Source organism: Sus scrofa, chromosome 4 (assembly GCF_000003025.6).
Source record: "Sus scrofa isolate TJ Tabasco breed Duroc chromosome 4, Sscrofa11.1, whole genome shotgun sequence".
NCBI lineage: Eukaryota > Metazoa > Chordata > Mammalia > Artiodactyla > Suidae > Sus > Sus scrofa.
The window spans coordinates 109,169,274-109,183,388 of NC_010446.5; the positions used below are offsets into that span (position 1 = coordinate 109,169,274).

At 38.5% G+C, this 14,115-nt stretch overlaps 1 protein-coding gene across 8 annotated transcripts in view; it reads right to left on the minus strand.

The window, feature by feature from the left end:
* CEPT1 (choline/ethanolamine phosphotransferase 1) overlaps positions 1 to 14,115 on the minus strand; it is a 42,786-nt gene that overhangs the window by 26,562 nt on the left and 2,109 nt on the right. For 2 of the 8 annotated variants that reach the window (XM_005663567.3, XM_021090044.1), the window contains exons 2-3: positions 6,580 to 6,989; positions 707 to 854 (exon numbers count right to left, since the gene is read on the minus strand). In XM_005663567.3, the coding sequence (XP_005663624.1) occupies positions 707 to 854; positions 6,580 to 6,918 (487 nt within the window). In that variant the 5' untranslated portion in view covers positions 6,919 to 6,989. Of the gene's footprint in view, positions 1 to 706; positions 855 to 6,579; positions 6,990 to 13,573; positions 13,863 to 13,967; positions 14,114 to 14,115 lie in introns of those variants that run through there. The other 6 variants (XR_002343512.1, XM_003125857.6, XM_021090043.1 and 3 more) reach the window with 6 other exon arrangements.

Sequence of the window (14,115 nt, forward strand, 5' to 3'; positions counted from 1 at the left end):
GCTGTAGCCACCGGCCTACGCCAGAGCCACAGCAACGCGGGATCCGAGCCGCGTCTGCAACCTACACCACAGCTCACGGCAACGCCGGATTGTTAACCCACTGAGCAAGGGCAGGGACCGAACCCGCAACCTCATGGTTCCTAGTCGGATTCGTTAACCACTGCGCCACGACGGGAACTCCTGAAATATTATTTTTAAATGGTGCAAATACATATCATATATAATCTAATTACAATAACTCATCTATTGCTAGCACCTTAATGTATTGTTTGCTAGTCTTTTTATCCGAGCCCATTATCACCATTATACTCCAAGTCTACCACATAGTTTTAAATATCTACATAATATCCATTTCAACATAAAGACTATGAATTTCTTAGTCTTCCACCACTGAATTCTCATCTTTAATTTATTTTATTTTTAATAACAATTATGCCCTAAGATTTTTAAAACCAACAGGTGCCAAAACAATAATATTTAGGGTTAAAAATAACAAGTAGAAATTATTTTCTAAATTTCCCAATACCACCAAACAATGAATAAATATTAACCAGATTTACATTGTTTTCAAAAATACCAAAAGTTAATACAAAATTACTTATTCTGAGAACTATATTAACACCATGAACTTATTATTTATTCTAACACTGTTTAGCATATTCCTTTTATCACTATTAATCATTAATTTTAAAAAAATCAACAATACCTGTTGATAGTGAATCACAACCATGATCAAAAAGTTCCCCCAAAGGAGAACTACTATTGGTTCTTCTTGCCTGTTTCCCATCTATAGCATCCAAAGACTGGTAAATGAAAAGGCCACATGCACAAGCAATATACGCCCACAGAGGTGCCTGTGAAATAAAATAAGAAAAGCAAGAGTAATAAGACATATTCCTATTATGTTTTTACTTGCAGGTATTTTGTCTGCATTCTCCAGAGAAGTACTACTGGTTGGAAGCCATGGAAGAGAATATCCAAGTGCTACATAATGAAAAACTTTTGGGAACCATCAGAATTATAAGAGAATTAAATTCCCTGCTTTGTAGGAGTATTCAAGCAGATGCTAGATAACTAGTTCACGAGGATACGACAAAATCCCATGAGAGATTAGACGAGTAACTTCCATTAGATTCCTCCTAACATTTAGATTCTAAGAATCAACTAATAAACAACCTAGCAAAGTTTTTCCCAAATTTCATTTTTCAAGATGTTTATAGGTATTACATGAAAAGAAAATATCCACGCTAAACACATGGGAAACACTGGGTTAAACAATGTCAAACAGACTTCTCTACTGCAGGACTTCTTCCAGCCCTTCAGATTGCTAATGCAGCTTGTGACAATTCAAAGGTGATAAAACATGCTGCTATTTTCCAAATTTATTTGAGCATGTAACTAATTTTTAAACACACCTCTTCAATGTTCCAAGACAACAACATGAGGGAAATAACGATTTACTAGCTAGAGCCCTTACATTACTTTTCAAATATTTATGGTCACCTTTTCAAGAACTGGTTCCTCTTTTCCCAGACAGAAACTGAACCACTAATACTGAATTTCAACGTTATGCATTAAAAAAGGAGAGCTTTTTTTTGATTTGTTCTCCGTAAGAATGTAAAAAGAGTGTTTGGTATCACTTTTTACTATTTTCCCATGCTCAGGCCATAAAAAAATTTTTATAACCACAGAATATTTTGTCAGATATTGGTTATCAAGTTAAACTGGGGATACTAAATTCTCTGAGCTGCAAATAAAAACCACTCAGATCTGCAAACAATATTCAGTATAATCTGTGCTGCAAAGAGGTATCTCTCTGAAAGCAATCTATTTAGATCTTAGTCATTAAAAAAGTAAAGCTCTTCTTATAAATGTTTTCTTGATGTCTCATATTTAAAAATACTGAGGCTGCGAAAAGGCCCATTGTATATACCTCCCCGGAGCTCGAGTTACAAACCCAGAAAGCAGTAACTGTGGTTATGTAACCATAGTTTACATGCCAGCACACTGGCCTAAGTCATTCATCTTGTGTGACTAAGAGCCCTACCTTCTAGACTTTGGGTCTATTGCTTCTAGTAGCCATTACCCATCTGTTTATTTTACTCTAAATTCACTAAAATTAAACTAAAAATTCAGTTTCTCACTTGCTAGGTATACTTCAAATACTCAATAGTTCCAAGTGTCTGTGGCCTCCAGGTCAGACTACAGAGATGCAGAACGCTGTGCTATCATCACAGAAATTTCTATAATTTCTACTCAACTGTACTGCTTTTGGAGACTAGAAAACAAGGAACATCTTGAGGGGTCTTAGGATTTTAATGGGGAAAAGTGTTACTCTGGAACAGACACCTCAGCTATTAGTAGACATGTAATCTTAGAAAACAGCGTGATGGTAATTACACACATAAGAGAGAGAAAAGCCTCCTTGTCTTTGGATTTTTCTTTTGTCCTGTGAAGCTGTAGAACACTAAACTAATGTTTATATATTTTTTCCTTGTTTCCATTATTTCACAACTCTCAGAGGTGTCTTAGGAAAAAAAAAAGTGTTCTTTTCCAGGAGGAGCAAGTATGGTCTCAGTTGGGTTAAGAGCCTAATACACCAAATGTATCCATCAAGGAAACCATCACACCCTGACAGGTGGGTGGGGAAGAAGTGGTATTAGCAAATAGTCTTTTCACAAACTGGCAATTAACCAATTTGCAAAATTTTAAAAAGATGTTCTTATTATGAGTCAACTCAGGTTAAGAAACAAAAGGTTTCACTGAGCTACTGAAACAGAACTGAGAGACTTGAAGATTTATATACACAGAAATATATATATACACATGCTGGTGCAATAGTGATTCTCCAACTCCAGAATTCAACAATAAATTATACGTATGAGGGGAAGAATTGGAAGTAGGGGTGGGAAGGAAAGTCAGATTAAAAAAGGGAAGATTTTACTTTTGTTTTATGCCTGTTTGAACTTTTCTAACTATGTAATTTCCCCTTTCTATTTTAATGTCAATAGAAGTTAACCAGACATGGGCAATGTGCCATTTTAATTATCTTTCCATTTTTCTACATTAAAAATTCTAAGAGTTCCCATTGTGACTCTGTGGGTTAAGGACCCAATGTTGTCTCTGTGAAGATGCAGATTCAATCCTTGGCCTCACTCAGTGGGTTAGGCATCTGGCATTGCTGCAAGGTGCAGCATGGGTCATAGCTGTGGCTTGGATCCGGGGTTGCTGTGGCTGTGGTGTAGGCCTCAGCCGCAGTTCCAGTTCAACCCCTAGCCTGGGAACTGACACGTGCTGAAGGTGCTGTTATAAAAAGAAAAAAGATATATCTGGGAGTTCCCATTGTAGCTCAGCAATAAAAACCTGACTACGATCCATGAGGATGTGGGTTTGATCCCTGGCCTCATTCGGTGAGTTAGGGATCCGGCATTGCTGTGAGCTATGGTGTAGGTCGCAGATGCAGCTCAGATCTTGCACTGCTGTGGCTCTGGTGTAGGCTGGCGGCTATGGCTCCGATTCACCCCCTAGCCTGGGAACCTCCATATGCCGCGGGAGCGGCCCAAGAAATGTCAAAAAGACAAAAAAATAAAAAAATAAATGGTGTATGATTATAGTTTCATTGGTCAAATATCCTATTCTTCCCCATAACCCTTTTCTCATTCCCAGTTTCTTCTAATAATACATTATTTATGAAACACCAATTCCTCTAGGAACTTACCGCATTTCTTTTATTTTTTTTATCAGTATTTTGCAGAGAGTTCCATAAACTTATCACCTAAGGAAATTCTTATTCACTATAGTTCTAATTCTTTTGTTATAGTTTAATGCCTTATACCAATGGGTGAGCATTAAATTTCATGTCTACAGGTATTAAGAACTTTCCATATATTTTTTTATATTACTGACTTTTTTGAACACATTAGAGTTTCAGCTACCAATCTTTCCAGTATAAAAGAATGTCACTGGAGTTCCCATTGTGGCTCAGTGGTAACGAACCCAATTAATATCCGTGAGGACACAAGTTCGATCTCTGGCCTCAATCAGTGGGTTAAGGATTCGGCACTGCCATGAGCTGTGGTGTAGGTCACAGATGCGGCTCAAATCTGGCATTGCTGTGGCTGTGGTGTAGCCTAGCAGCTGCAGCTCCAGTTAGACCCCTAGCCAGGGAACTTCCATATGCTGTGGGTGCGGCCCTAAAAAAAAAAAAAAAAAAGAAAAAGAAAGAAAAGAATGTCACTATTGTAATGTTTTCTCCCATTTGCCTTTTTTGTTAGAAAAAACAGACTTTCTAGTAGATAAGAAAAGAAAATCTGTCGATATTTTTCAAACTCCTAAGGTAGAAAGGTGGACTTCTTTATCTTAAAAAAATTAGATTTAAAAGGATAAACTGTGACATAGAGAATTTACATAACTTACTGAAGATGAGAAAGATAATGAGAGCATACCATGGAAGACAGCCATGACCCATTTTAATGCGTTCTGATCTCAGCCAAACAGGGATTTCCACCATACCGTTACAAATGCACACAGCACAGCCCTTGTTGGACACTGCTTTCCCTTGCAGAGCACCAAATGGTAGCTCAGTCATATTTCACCTTGATTCTTCCCAGTAGCAACTCTGAAAAGTTCTCTGTGATTAGTGTAGTTCCTATTCTGGAAGTTTTCCCAAAGATTTAACTACTTTTAGGGAATAATTTCCAATAATTCCAAATCACTTAAGAACGAAAGCTGAGGAAAAGTATCCTAAGGAACACGGTGCCTGGTATACTGTGGGCATGCAGTAAACAACTATTAGTAGCCAAGCTACCTTGCAACCTGCTCTCATTCCCTGATCCCCATCCTGGACCTAATTTAGCATTCAGAAGGCTTCAACTAAAACCAACCCACTTCCCTGGTTTTTTCTTCTGCACCTCTAAGGATGTGTGTGATCTGGACCAGAGTCCTCTGAAAGTACATGTCAGGTCTTCAGGTAAGCCACAAGTAAAAGAGCTGAAGGACATGTGACAAAGAATCCCAGGACATATTTAAATAATTGTACAGGTGTTTATTTATTTATTTATTTTTAGTTTCCTGAGAGATGTAAAGCAAAACAGTTAAAAAAAATGAGAGGAAACCAGAAATATATCCATACAACCTATATAAACCATATTCATAGAGTAAAAGAGGAATTAAAGGTATTCAAGGGTAGGGAGAAAAGAAGCACCTGGAAAAAGACAAAAAACAAAAACAGATTATGTTCACAGGTACTTGTGACCCTCAATAGCTATTTACTTCAAGAGCTGTAGGTGGAAACAAATGAACTAATAAAAACAGGAAGGGATAAAGGATTGAATGGTATAATTTTATCTCAAAAAAACCGAATCACTTGAAAAGACTATGCTTTCAAAAAATTATTTCAAGACGAGGAATGTTGTAGCCTTTATGATTCATACGGTTCAGTCACTTTTAACTGTTTTAGTTGAGGATCACCTTCTATCTTCTTGGGTTACCTATGGCTGATCATTCTGATTAAGCAGAGACCTGAGCCACAGCAGTGACAATGCCATATCCCTAACCCAATGAGCCACCAGGGAACTACAACAAGGAAATTTTACAACCAAATAAACATCAATTTACATATTCAGATGAAGGGCTCTAGTTTCAGTTTTGGTTCTAAGTAATGAGCAGAGGAGGTGAAAAAGGGAACTGCAGTGGAGAGACATATTTGAGAAGGCCCAGGGACAGAGTCTTTGTATACCATGCTTCCTTTTATTTATTTATTTTTTCTTTTCCTTTGCTTTTTACTGTTGCACTTGCAGCATATGGAAGTTACTGGGCCAGGGGTCGAATTAGAGCTGCAGCTTAAGCCTATGCCATAGCCACAGCAACACCAGACCCAAGCCACGTCTGTGACCTATGCCGCAGCTTGTGGCAACATCACATCCTTAACCCACTGAGCAAGGCCAGGGATTGAAGCTGCATCCTCACAGAGACAACATCAGGTCCTTAACCCACTGAGCCACAATGGGAACTCCTTACATGGTTCCCTTTTTAATGGCAGTCATAGCAAGATACAAAGTAGGAGACACATTATATTGTCTCTTTCTTACACTTCTTTCACCTTGTTAGAATAGTAAAGATATACCTGAGGCTATCGGCCACATACGTTTACAGGAAGAGAAAAAGGACACTCAACAACTTTCAGTGGACTGGAGTGGGTGAGTGAAAAGACTGATTTATGGCTGTGCTATCTTACTGCCAGAGACTTTCCTCTCTGATCATTTTAAGCTTGTTAAGATTCTATTAGCCATTTTTAAACAATAGGATAAAACTCTTTTGAAAAGAATTGAGATTTGCTCATTTTAAAGAAATATTTTACATGTCGATACCAACTAACATTAATTTACCTACTGGGATCAGACTTCACACTTTGATGAACCAGAGTTCTGGTTTCTCATAAGCACAGCATATAAAGTGGTTTGTTGTTACGAGATTTAGCAGCTTTTACCTTTAGCTAAAATGACCTAAAAATCCCAAATACAGTGTTTCTGCTATGTAATACATGATGTTTATATCTGTTATTAAAGAAAGTCCTCTTACCTGCTCTGTAGCTGTAGGGCAGTAGAAGACTAATAAAACAGTTGTACAGATGTTTATTGACAATCCAATGATCGTGATGAGATTTGGGGCAATCCAGGAGGGAACTCTTCCAACTAGCCATTCCCAATACCCTTGCATTAAGGGCTCAAGCAGGGACCGTCCAGCACTCTGATATCTGTGTTCCTCTAGTCGCTTAAGTTGGTGTCTTGACAGTGGTGGTGTAGGCAACTGAAACAATTTATTTAACACACACCCTGGAGTACTCATGTGCCCGAAGCCCAGAGGGGACTCCGGGTGAGAATCTCCACATCGTTTCCTTGCTGACCGATGCCCACTCATGGATCTTGGCTTTCTTTTATTTGGAAAGAATAATTTATCTTCCTTTAGAGCTTTTTGTGGATGGTCTGTACCTGGGGGGAAAAAAAGATACATGTGTCAGCCTCTATTTACATCAATGTCAGTACTTTTAAAAAACAAAAAATCAAACTGGTAATAGAGTAATCCGTATTAAACAGGGATCAGAAAACCAGGGATCTGGTTTTAGTTCTAATCCTTACTGACAGTGGAGGTCAAAAGAAGTCATCTCATCTCACCTTTAAGTGAAAAATGTTAAGAAATGTTAACAATAACATGCTTCTGGTTACCTCAGAGTTTGTCTGACTTCAAAGCTCATGTTCTTTTTTTTCTATCTCCTAACACTTTCATAGTATAAACTGAACAAATCATTTCATCATTTCACACATACAGAAACTGAGGCCCAAAGGCAGCCAGCACATTAGTTTCAATATCTAAGGAATGATGTGAATAGAATGAATCAAACTCGATTTTTATTTAATGCTAACAGCTAATAGTTACTGAGCAGTTACTACACACTAACACTTTCAGCAAGTTTTGTATATTAACTCATTTAATTCTCACAAAAACCACTGAAGGTAAGGACTACTAATTATGCCCGTTTTTATAGAAAATGAAACTAAGGCACAGAGAGGCTAATTAACTTGTTGAAGTTCATACAGCTGGTTAGTGATGTTCAAATAAACACACAGATTCAGTTTAAATTAAAAAATAAAACCTATTAGTAGAAAGGGATATAGATGATATTCCAGGAGGGAAAAAACAACAATGAAAACAATTCACTTTAAGAGGACCGTATTTATGTGTTAGCAGAGTGACCTGATGAACTTAGGTAGCAAGAAGAAAATTATAAGTGCATTAAATAATGCATGTTCATAAAGAGCCCCAAAGTACTTGCACTTGAATTACAGAAGATTAGAAATAACAATCATTGTAAGTTATTAACCAATTAAGAAAACATCAACGGTTTGAGAACCCTTCAAAGTTAGTATAGTGCCTCAAAACCTGGAAGTGGTAAAGGCCTAGGGTAGGGTGGTAAAAATGCAAATACAACAGTCAACTCTGTAAGTAATTTCTACTTAGAAGGAAGAATCAAGAATAAGTACTTAGGAATTAGACATGAAGGGTCTAATGCAGAAGAAAAAAGAAATCAACAGTCAGAAACTAGTGGTATTACTCTCAAAAGGAGAGTTTGGAAGGAAAATCAGTTTTTTTTTTTTTCTTCCCCACTTCTTGGGGATGTGGGATGAGAGGGGATCTCAGGAGAAGAGTAGGAAAGACACAACTTTTAAGTGGAGATGTTTTAGACAAACTCAAAAGACTGGAGTTTGGGTAAGGGATCAAAATTTCAAATTTTTAACTCAGAAGCTAAAGTCTAGTTAATGACTAGAAAGTAAAAAATTTCTCTAAGAGATCAAGCATGAAAAGAAAAAGAAAAGAATAAAGAACTTTGTGGGAACTCATGGTTAGTGAGAAGAAGAGAAGTCAAAAAGGATGAAAGCAAGCAAGCAAGCAAGCAGGAAAGGAAGAAAGGAAGAATCTTAATAAAACTAAAAAGGCAGTGTCATTGAACCAAGGCAGGAGTACTTTGATCTTCTGGCAGAAAGCTATCCAGAATGCAATATGAAATTATCCAAAATGCTGCACTGTGGGAATACAGAAAGTGATACAACATCTAGAACATCTCAACAATGGACTTAGTATTAAAACATTCTCAGGTCTGGTCTCTAATCCCATATAGAACAAATTCCGAAATTTCAATATCAGTAATGATCTAAAGTGCCATTCAAAATCTCAGTCGTGTTATCTCAATAATTGGTTTATAAAATAATTACTCTAGTCTTTATCTGACTTAAATTTTCAAAAACCACAAGAGTCTTTAGTGCTGCAATTTAAGTGACCGAAGTGCTCTGAAATAAAAAATACTGAAATAATTTTCAAATGAAGGCAAAGTTAATATCCTATTTCAAAGACTTCTTCCACATATTGGACTGTATCATAAAACAATTAATTAAAATCATTTTAAAGCAATATTTATATAATGTCAAAACAACTGATTACAAAATCATTTTAGATGAAATTGTCACCAAGCTGGGTCCCACTGCTCACCACCTACAAAATCAATACTGAGAAATGTTGGCAGAAAGCAAAGTTACCTTTAATCAGCATGCTGGCAATCTGGGGAGGTGGTTTTCGGGGGACACTGAGTCAAAATGACAGGCTGATAACCACCAAAATATTATACTGTAACAGCTGAATTTTTAAAAGTCAAATTGAATGATGCATTTTCATATTTGGTGAGCTATAATCAATCAGCTCTTATGGAGTTCAACTTAAAATGGGAATAAAAAGTTTATCCAACTCAATGTATATTTTACTATTGTAGCATTACATTCTCCTATGGTTTAAAAAAAAAAAGTGACATATTGAGGATGCTGGCCTGCCTCTGGCACTAAACAGCTACAAGCAACTGATCCTGCTGGTTTTAAGTTTGGGCATTTGGCAGGACTATATGATACTTTCCTTCTAAGTGTTTTCCACCTCCGACCTAATTTTTTTTCTATTTCTCTTTTAGAAAAATCTACATTTTCACAAACCTTTCTAGATCTAGTCATTACATAATTCATACATGAAAAGAGTATTTCAATTTGGCAACAATGTCTCTATGAAGCTTATAAGCAAACAGATTGCATATAAAAATTCAGATACATGTAGCCCCTGACATAGAGATAGCTACTTCAGTTTCAACACATGCAAGCAGCCAGAGAAGTTGCTGTCACTGCCACAGACCCATCTCCTTGCTTCCTTCCTCTCATCATACCTGAGACCAGGAGGTTACTGCCCTGAACATTATCTCAAGAAAAAAACCAAAGTTTCTCAATTTTAGCAGTGAAAAAAAGCAAGCATGTCAAGGGAACAGGACAGAGTAGGTTGCTACAACAGAAGAGCAGACTCTATGGAGAGAAAGGGGGAAAGGATGTGAGATGGGAATATGGAAAGGAAGTCACACATGACAAATTATTTTGGCTACTTGAGATCTGTATCTAGAGTCAAGCCTGGGCCCAAAAGGTTGAGGAGAAAATGTCATTTTCTATCTACACCACAGGGAACTAAAAAATTAATGCAAGAAATTATTGCTAGTTAGCCTAGAAACCTAGTTACCAGTCATAAATTTTTATGAGAAAATGGATTCCAAGTTCCAAATTCATTCAGTCAATATATGTGTGGCAAACAAGACAGACGTGGTCCCAGCTCCCATGTCTGATGGGAAAATAATTAAAAACAGATAAGCAAGCAAATACCAGTATGCACTGTGATGGGCACTATGAAGAAAATAAGGTGCGGAGCCAGAAAATAGTTGAGGGTGCACATTTTATTTATTTATTTTCTCTTTATGGCCTGCGGCATATAGAAATTCCCAGGCCAGGGACTGAATCGGAGCTGCAGCTGCTGGCCTACACCAGATCTGAGCCACGTCTGTGACCTACACCATAGCTCACAGCAACACCAGATCCTTAACCCACTGAGTGGGGTCAGATTGAACCTGCATCCTCATGGACACTAGTCATGGATACTGAGCCACAGTGGGAACTCCAAGGGTGCACATTTTATTTATTTTTTTAAGGTTTTTATTTTTTCCATCATAGTTGATTTACAGTGTTCTGTCAATGAGGGTGCACATTTTAGATAAGGTGGTTGAAGACTATGAAGAAGCATTTATACTGACTTCAGAGGAAGAGAAAGAGCCAGCCCATTCCAAGAACAAGAGGAAGAACAGTCCAAGAAAAGAGAACAAGCCCTGAGGCATTCAGGTCCCTCAGGGATCATTTTACAGGAGTAAATCAGATGAAAGGCTGGGATAAAATAAAGTTTAAAAAGCCAGACAATGAAGATGTTTATAGACCTCAGCAAGGAGCTGAGATTTTATTCTGATATTATTGAAAAACATCAGTGAGCTTATAAAGAAACCTATAATTTTGCAGCAAGCCTACTTTGTTAACTAATAGTAAAAGTGAATTTTTATTTTATTTATTTATTTTATTGTCTTTTTAGGGCCTCATCTGCGGCATATGGAGGTTCCCAGGCTAAGGGTTGAATCAGAGCTATAGCTGCCAGCCTATACCACAGCCAGAGCAATGCCAGATCTGAGCCATGTCTGTGACCTACACCACAGCTCATGGCAACGCTGGATCCTTAACCCAACGAGTGAGGCCAGGGATCGAACCTACATCCTCATGGATGTTAGTCAGATTCATCTCCACTGAGCCAAGATAGGAACTCCGTAAAAGTGAATTTTTAAATAGTTAAAAATTCTTATCACCTCAAATTGAGTTTCTGATACTGATCACTATCCTAGAGTTACTGTGACCTTCCCACTTGTAATCAGCAAATTCCCCTCCTCTGCTATTACCTGCTGGAATGTGATACTCCTTTCATAGCACCTATTACATTTTAAACTTTTTTTGTTAGCTGCAGTTTTTTTGGTCTTTTCCCCACACTGGTATGTAAGAGCTAGGAAGGCAGTGGTCATGCTAGTCTTAATATTCTTTTCCCAGAATCTCATACCATACCTTACACTAGGTAGGCAATGTACTTATTTATGGAACAATGAACAAATGTGACATATCTAGTATTTAATGAGCACCTACTTGTTCTAGACCCTGGGAAACAGAAATACAAAATATGCCACCCAGGCCCTCAAGCTCAAAGTGGTGGCAGGGAGTCTTACAAACCGCTAAGTTAAAACATACTGTGAACCAATTGTTGTGGGAGTCCAGAGAAGGGGGCACAATATGGCCTAACAAAATTCTTCTTTGTGCAGGCATGAATATTTATGTATTCATTATATTGGACTATATGAAAAGTCCAATAAGGAACAAAAATAAAATCAGAGATAGTTAATGAATACCTTTACTAAGATTATACACAAATCGGGGACCTTAAATCTACGATGCAGAACATCTGTGCTTACAAAAGCTGAGGATAATAGCATGCTGCCCACATTATTTCTATGTTCAGCACTGGGGAACATGTGACAAGTATCACATTAAAAAAGGGATCTCCAACTGCTCAGCAGAGCATAAGGTAGGCTTACACAATATCCAACCTGTAGAGTTAAAATTCCAGAATTCCCATCCCCCTCCAGGTCTCAGGATGCCAAGTTTTGAGCTATGTTGACTCAGCAGTATGTTTATAGTCCTTTCACAGGAATTGGTGACTACACAGCTCTTTCCACTTCTAAGACACGACTAAAAGAAAATACGAATGGCTAACACTATTTGGGAGACTGAGAAAATTACTGAAAAGTTAAAAAAACAAAAAAACCCTAATAAGATCACAGTATTACATTCAGCATTATTTAACAAGTGACACATAGAACAAGTTAGCAAAAACAAAAGCCTTTTCAGCAGACTTGGGAGCTAAAACGGTACTGTGTAACACAATTCAGATCTACTGTTTTGTTGAAGTGAAATTGTTAATTCCTTAAAAAAAAGGAAACAATGTCTTCCAGGAAAAAAAAAAAAAGCCAAAGCCTAGCATTTTGTGGATTATCTTCCTATTCCCTTAGAAGAGTCAGCACAGTATGAACCTCAACAAGAAACAGTAGTTGCACTTTCAGGCAGCTTAAAGAACAAATCTACTGCTGCCTAGAAAGCAAATTGACTATGCAATAAAATGTAACTGAGGTTATAAAATAAGTTTAAAGTTAAATATCAAACATTTAATAGCGTTTATAACGTAAATTTTAAGAGAGATTGAGTGTAGGAGAGGAAGAGAATGGATTTATAAAACCACAGGTATAAATATTCAATAATAACCTATTAACTGGGCAGCAAATAAAGACACCTCTGTCAGAATAGGCTGATACAAGAGACAGGTTTATCTAACTTATTTCTTCTTTCTTCTTCTTCTTCTTCTTCTTTTTTTTTTTTTGCTATCATTTCTTAAATGAAAGCATTGTAAAGACAAGTTGTACAAGGGCCTTCTGACTATTTTTTGCTCAGCACAAAACAAATACGCAGCAAAATGTTTTCAGAACTTCAATCTCTGGAATTTGACCTGAATGCCAATGGTTCTAAAGTACCTATGCTCTAGATGCCCTTCTCACAGTCTCACCTGTGTTGTTAGTCAATTCGACACCTCCACTGAACACATTCCTCCTAGTTCGAGAGTAGTAACCGAATCTTTTTCTTTGTCCACATGCCTAACACTAATATCTGTTTAAAGATAACTATGCATTTGCCTACTATAGTAACATGGGATTCATCAATGAACTACGAAACTTCAGGCAAATTTATATACTAATACCAATGATGCAAAACATCAAAAAACGACACAAAAATACCAAGCACCCAACTGGAAAAAACAAGTTGAACACAGCTAAATGTAAAGATCCCATTCATTGCATGTTCTTGGGAACACCGGCAAAGAATAACACACCATCCCGTCCTTTCTCCTTCCAAGAACACTGCTGAAATAAACCCTCGCTGGCAACCTCAGAACTTGTCAATATATGCTGAAATTTCTAGAAAAGTTGCTGACCAAGAAGTATGGCCCAGCCAAAAAACACCAGCACCAGATTTCAAAAGGAAGGCAAACCCGGCACAGGATGCAACACGGTTTGCGTACTTGGCAGCACCTGAGCAAGAGGGTGTGGACCCGCTAGGCAAGGTCGGTTCCGCGCAGGCAGCACCCGCAGCCTTCCGCCCGCCCAGCTCTGGCCGCCGAGGTTCTCCCCACCCCGACTCCCACCACAGCAGTCCCCTGGCTCTCGCGCTGGCAATTCGCCACCGCAATCTCTCCATCCGGGGCTAGAGGAACAGCCGCCCCTCGCATTCCCCCACAAGCCCGCGCGCGAGGCTATCGCGCGCGAGGTAGGGCAGCGTTCGCCCAACGCGAGTGCATACACGGCTATATTCCAATGCCCCACCCCAGAGCCTGCAGCCCTCTCTCCACTCCTCTTGAGAGTGGTGCCCCCCAACAAGTCCTTCATACCCTGGCCGTTTTCCCAAGACCGAGCCCCGCGGCCTTACCCCGGCCCCCCAAAGCACGCCCCTAGAAATAAGACCTCCGACTCCAGCCGACTGGGTGACTCTGATCCGCGGCAGCACGTTCACGACACTTTCGCGATAGCCGTAAAGGGATACAGGGTCGGAAGAGGCGGCTGCGCGAGCGCGCACC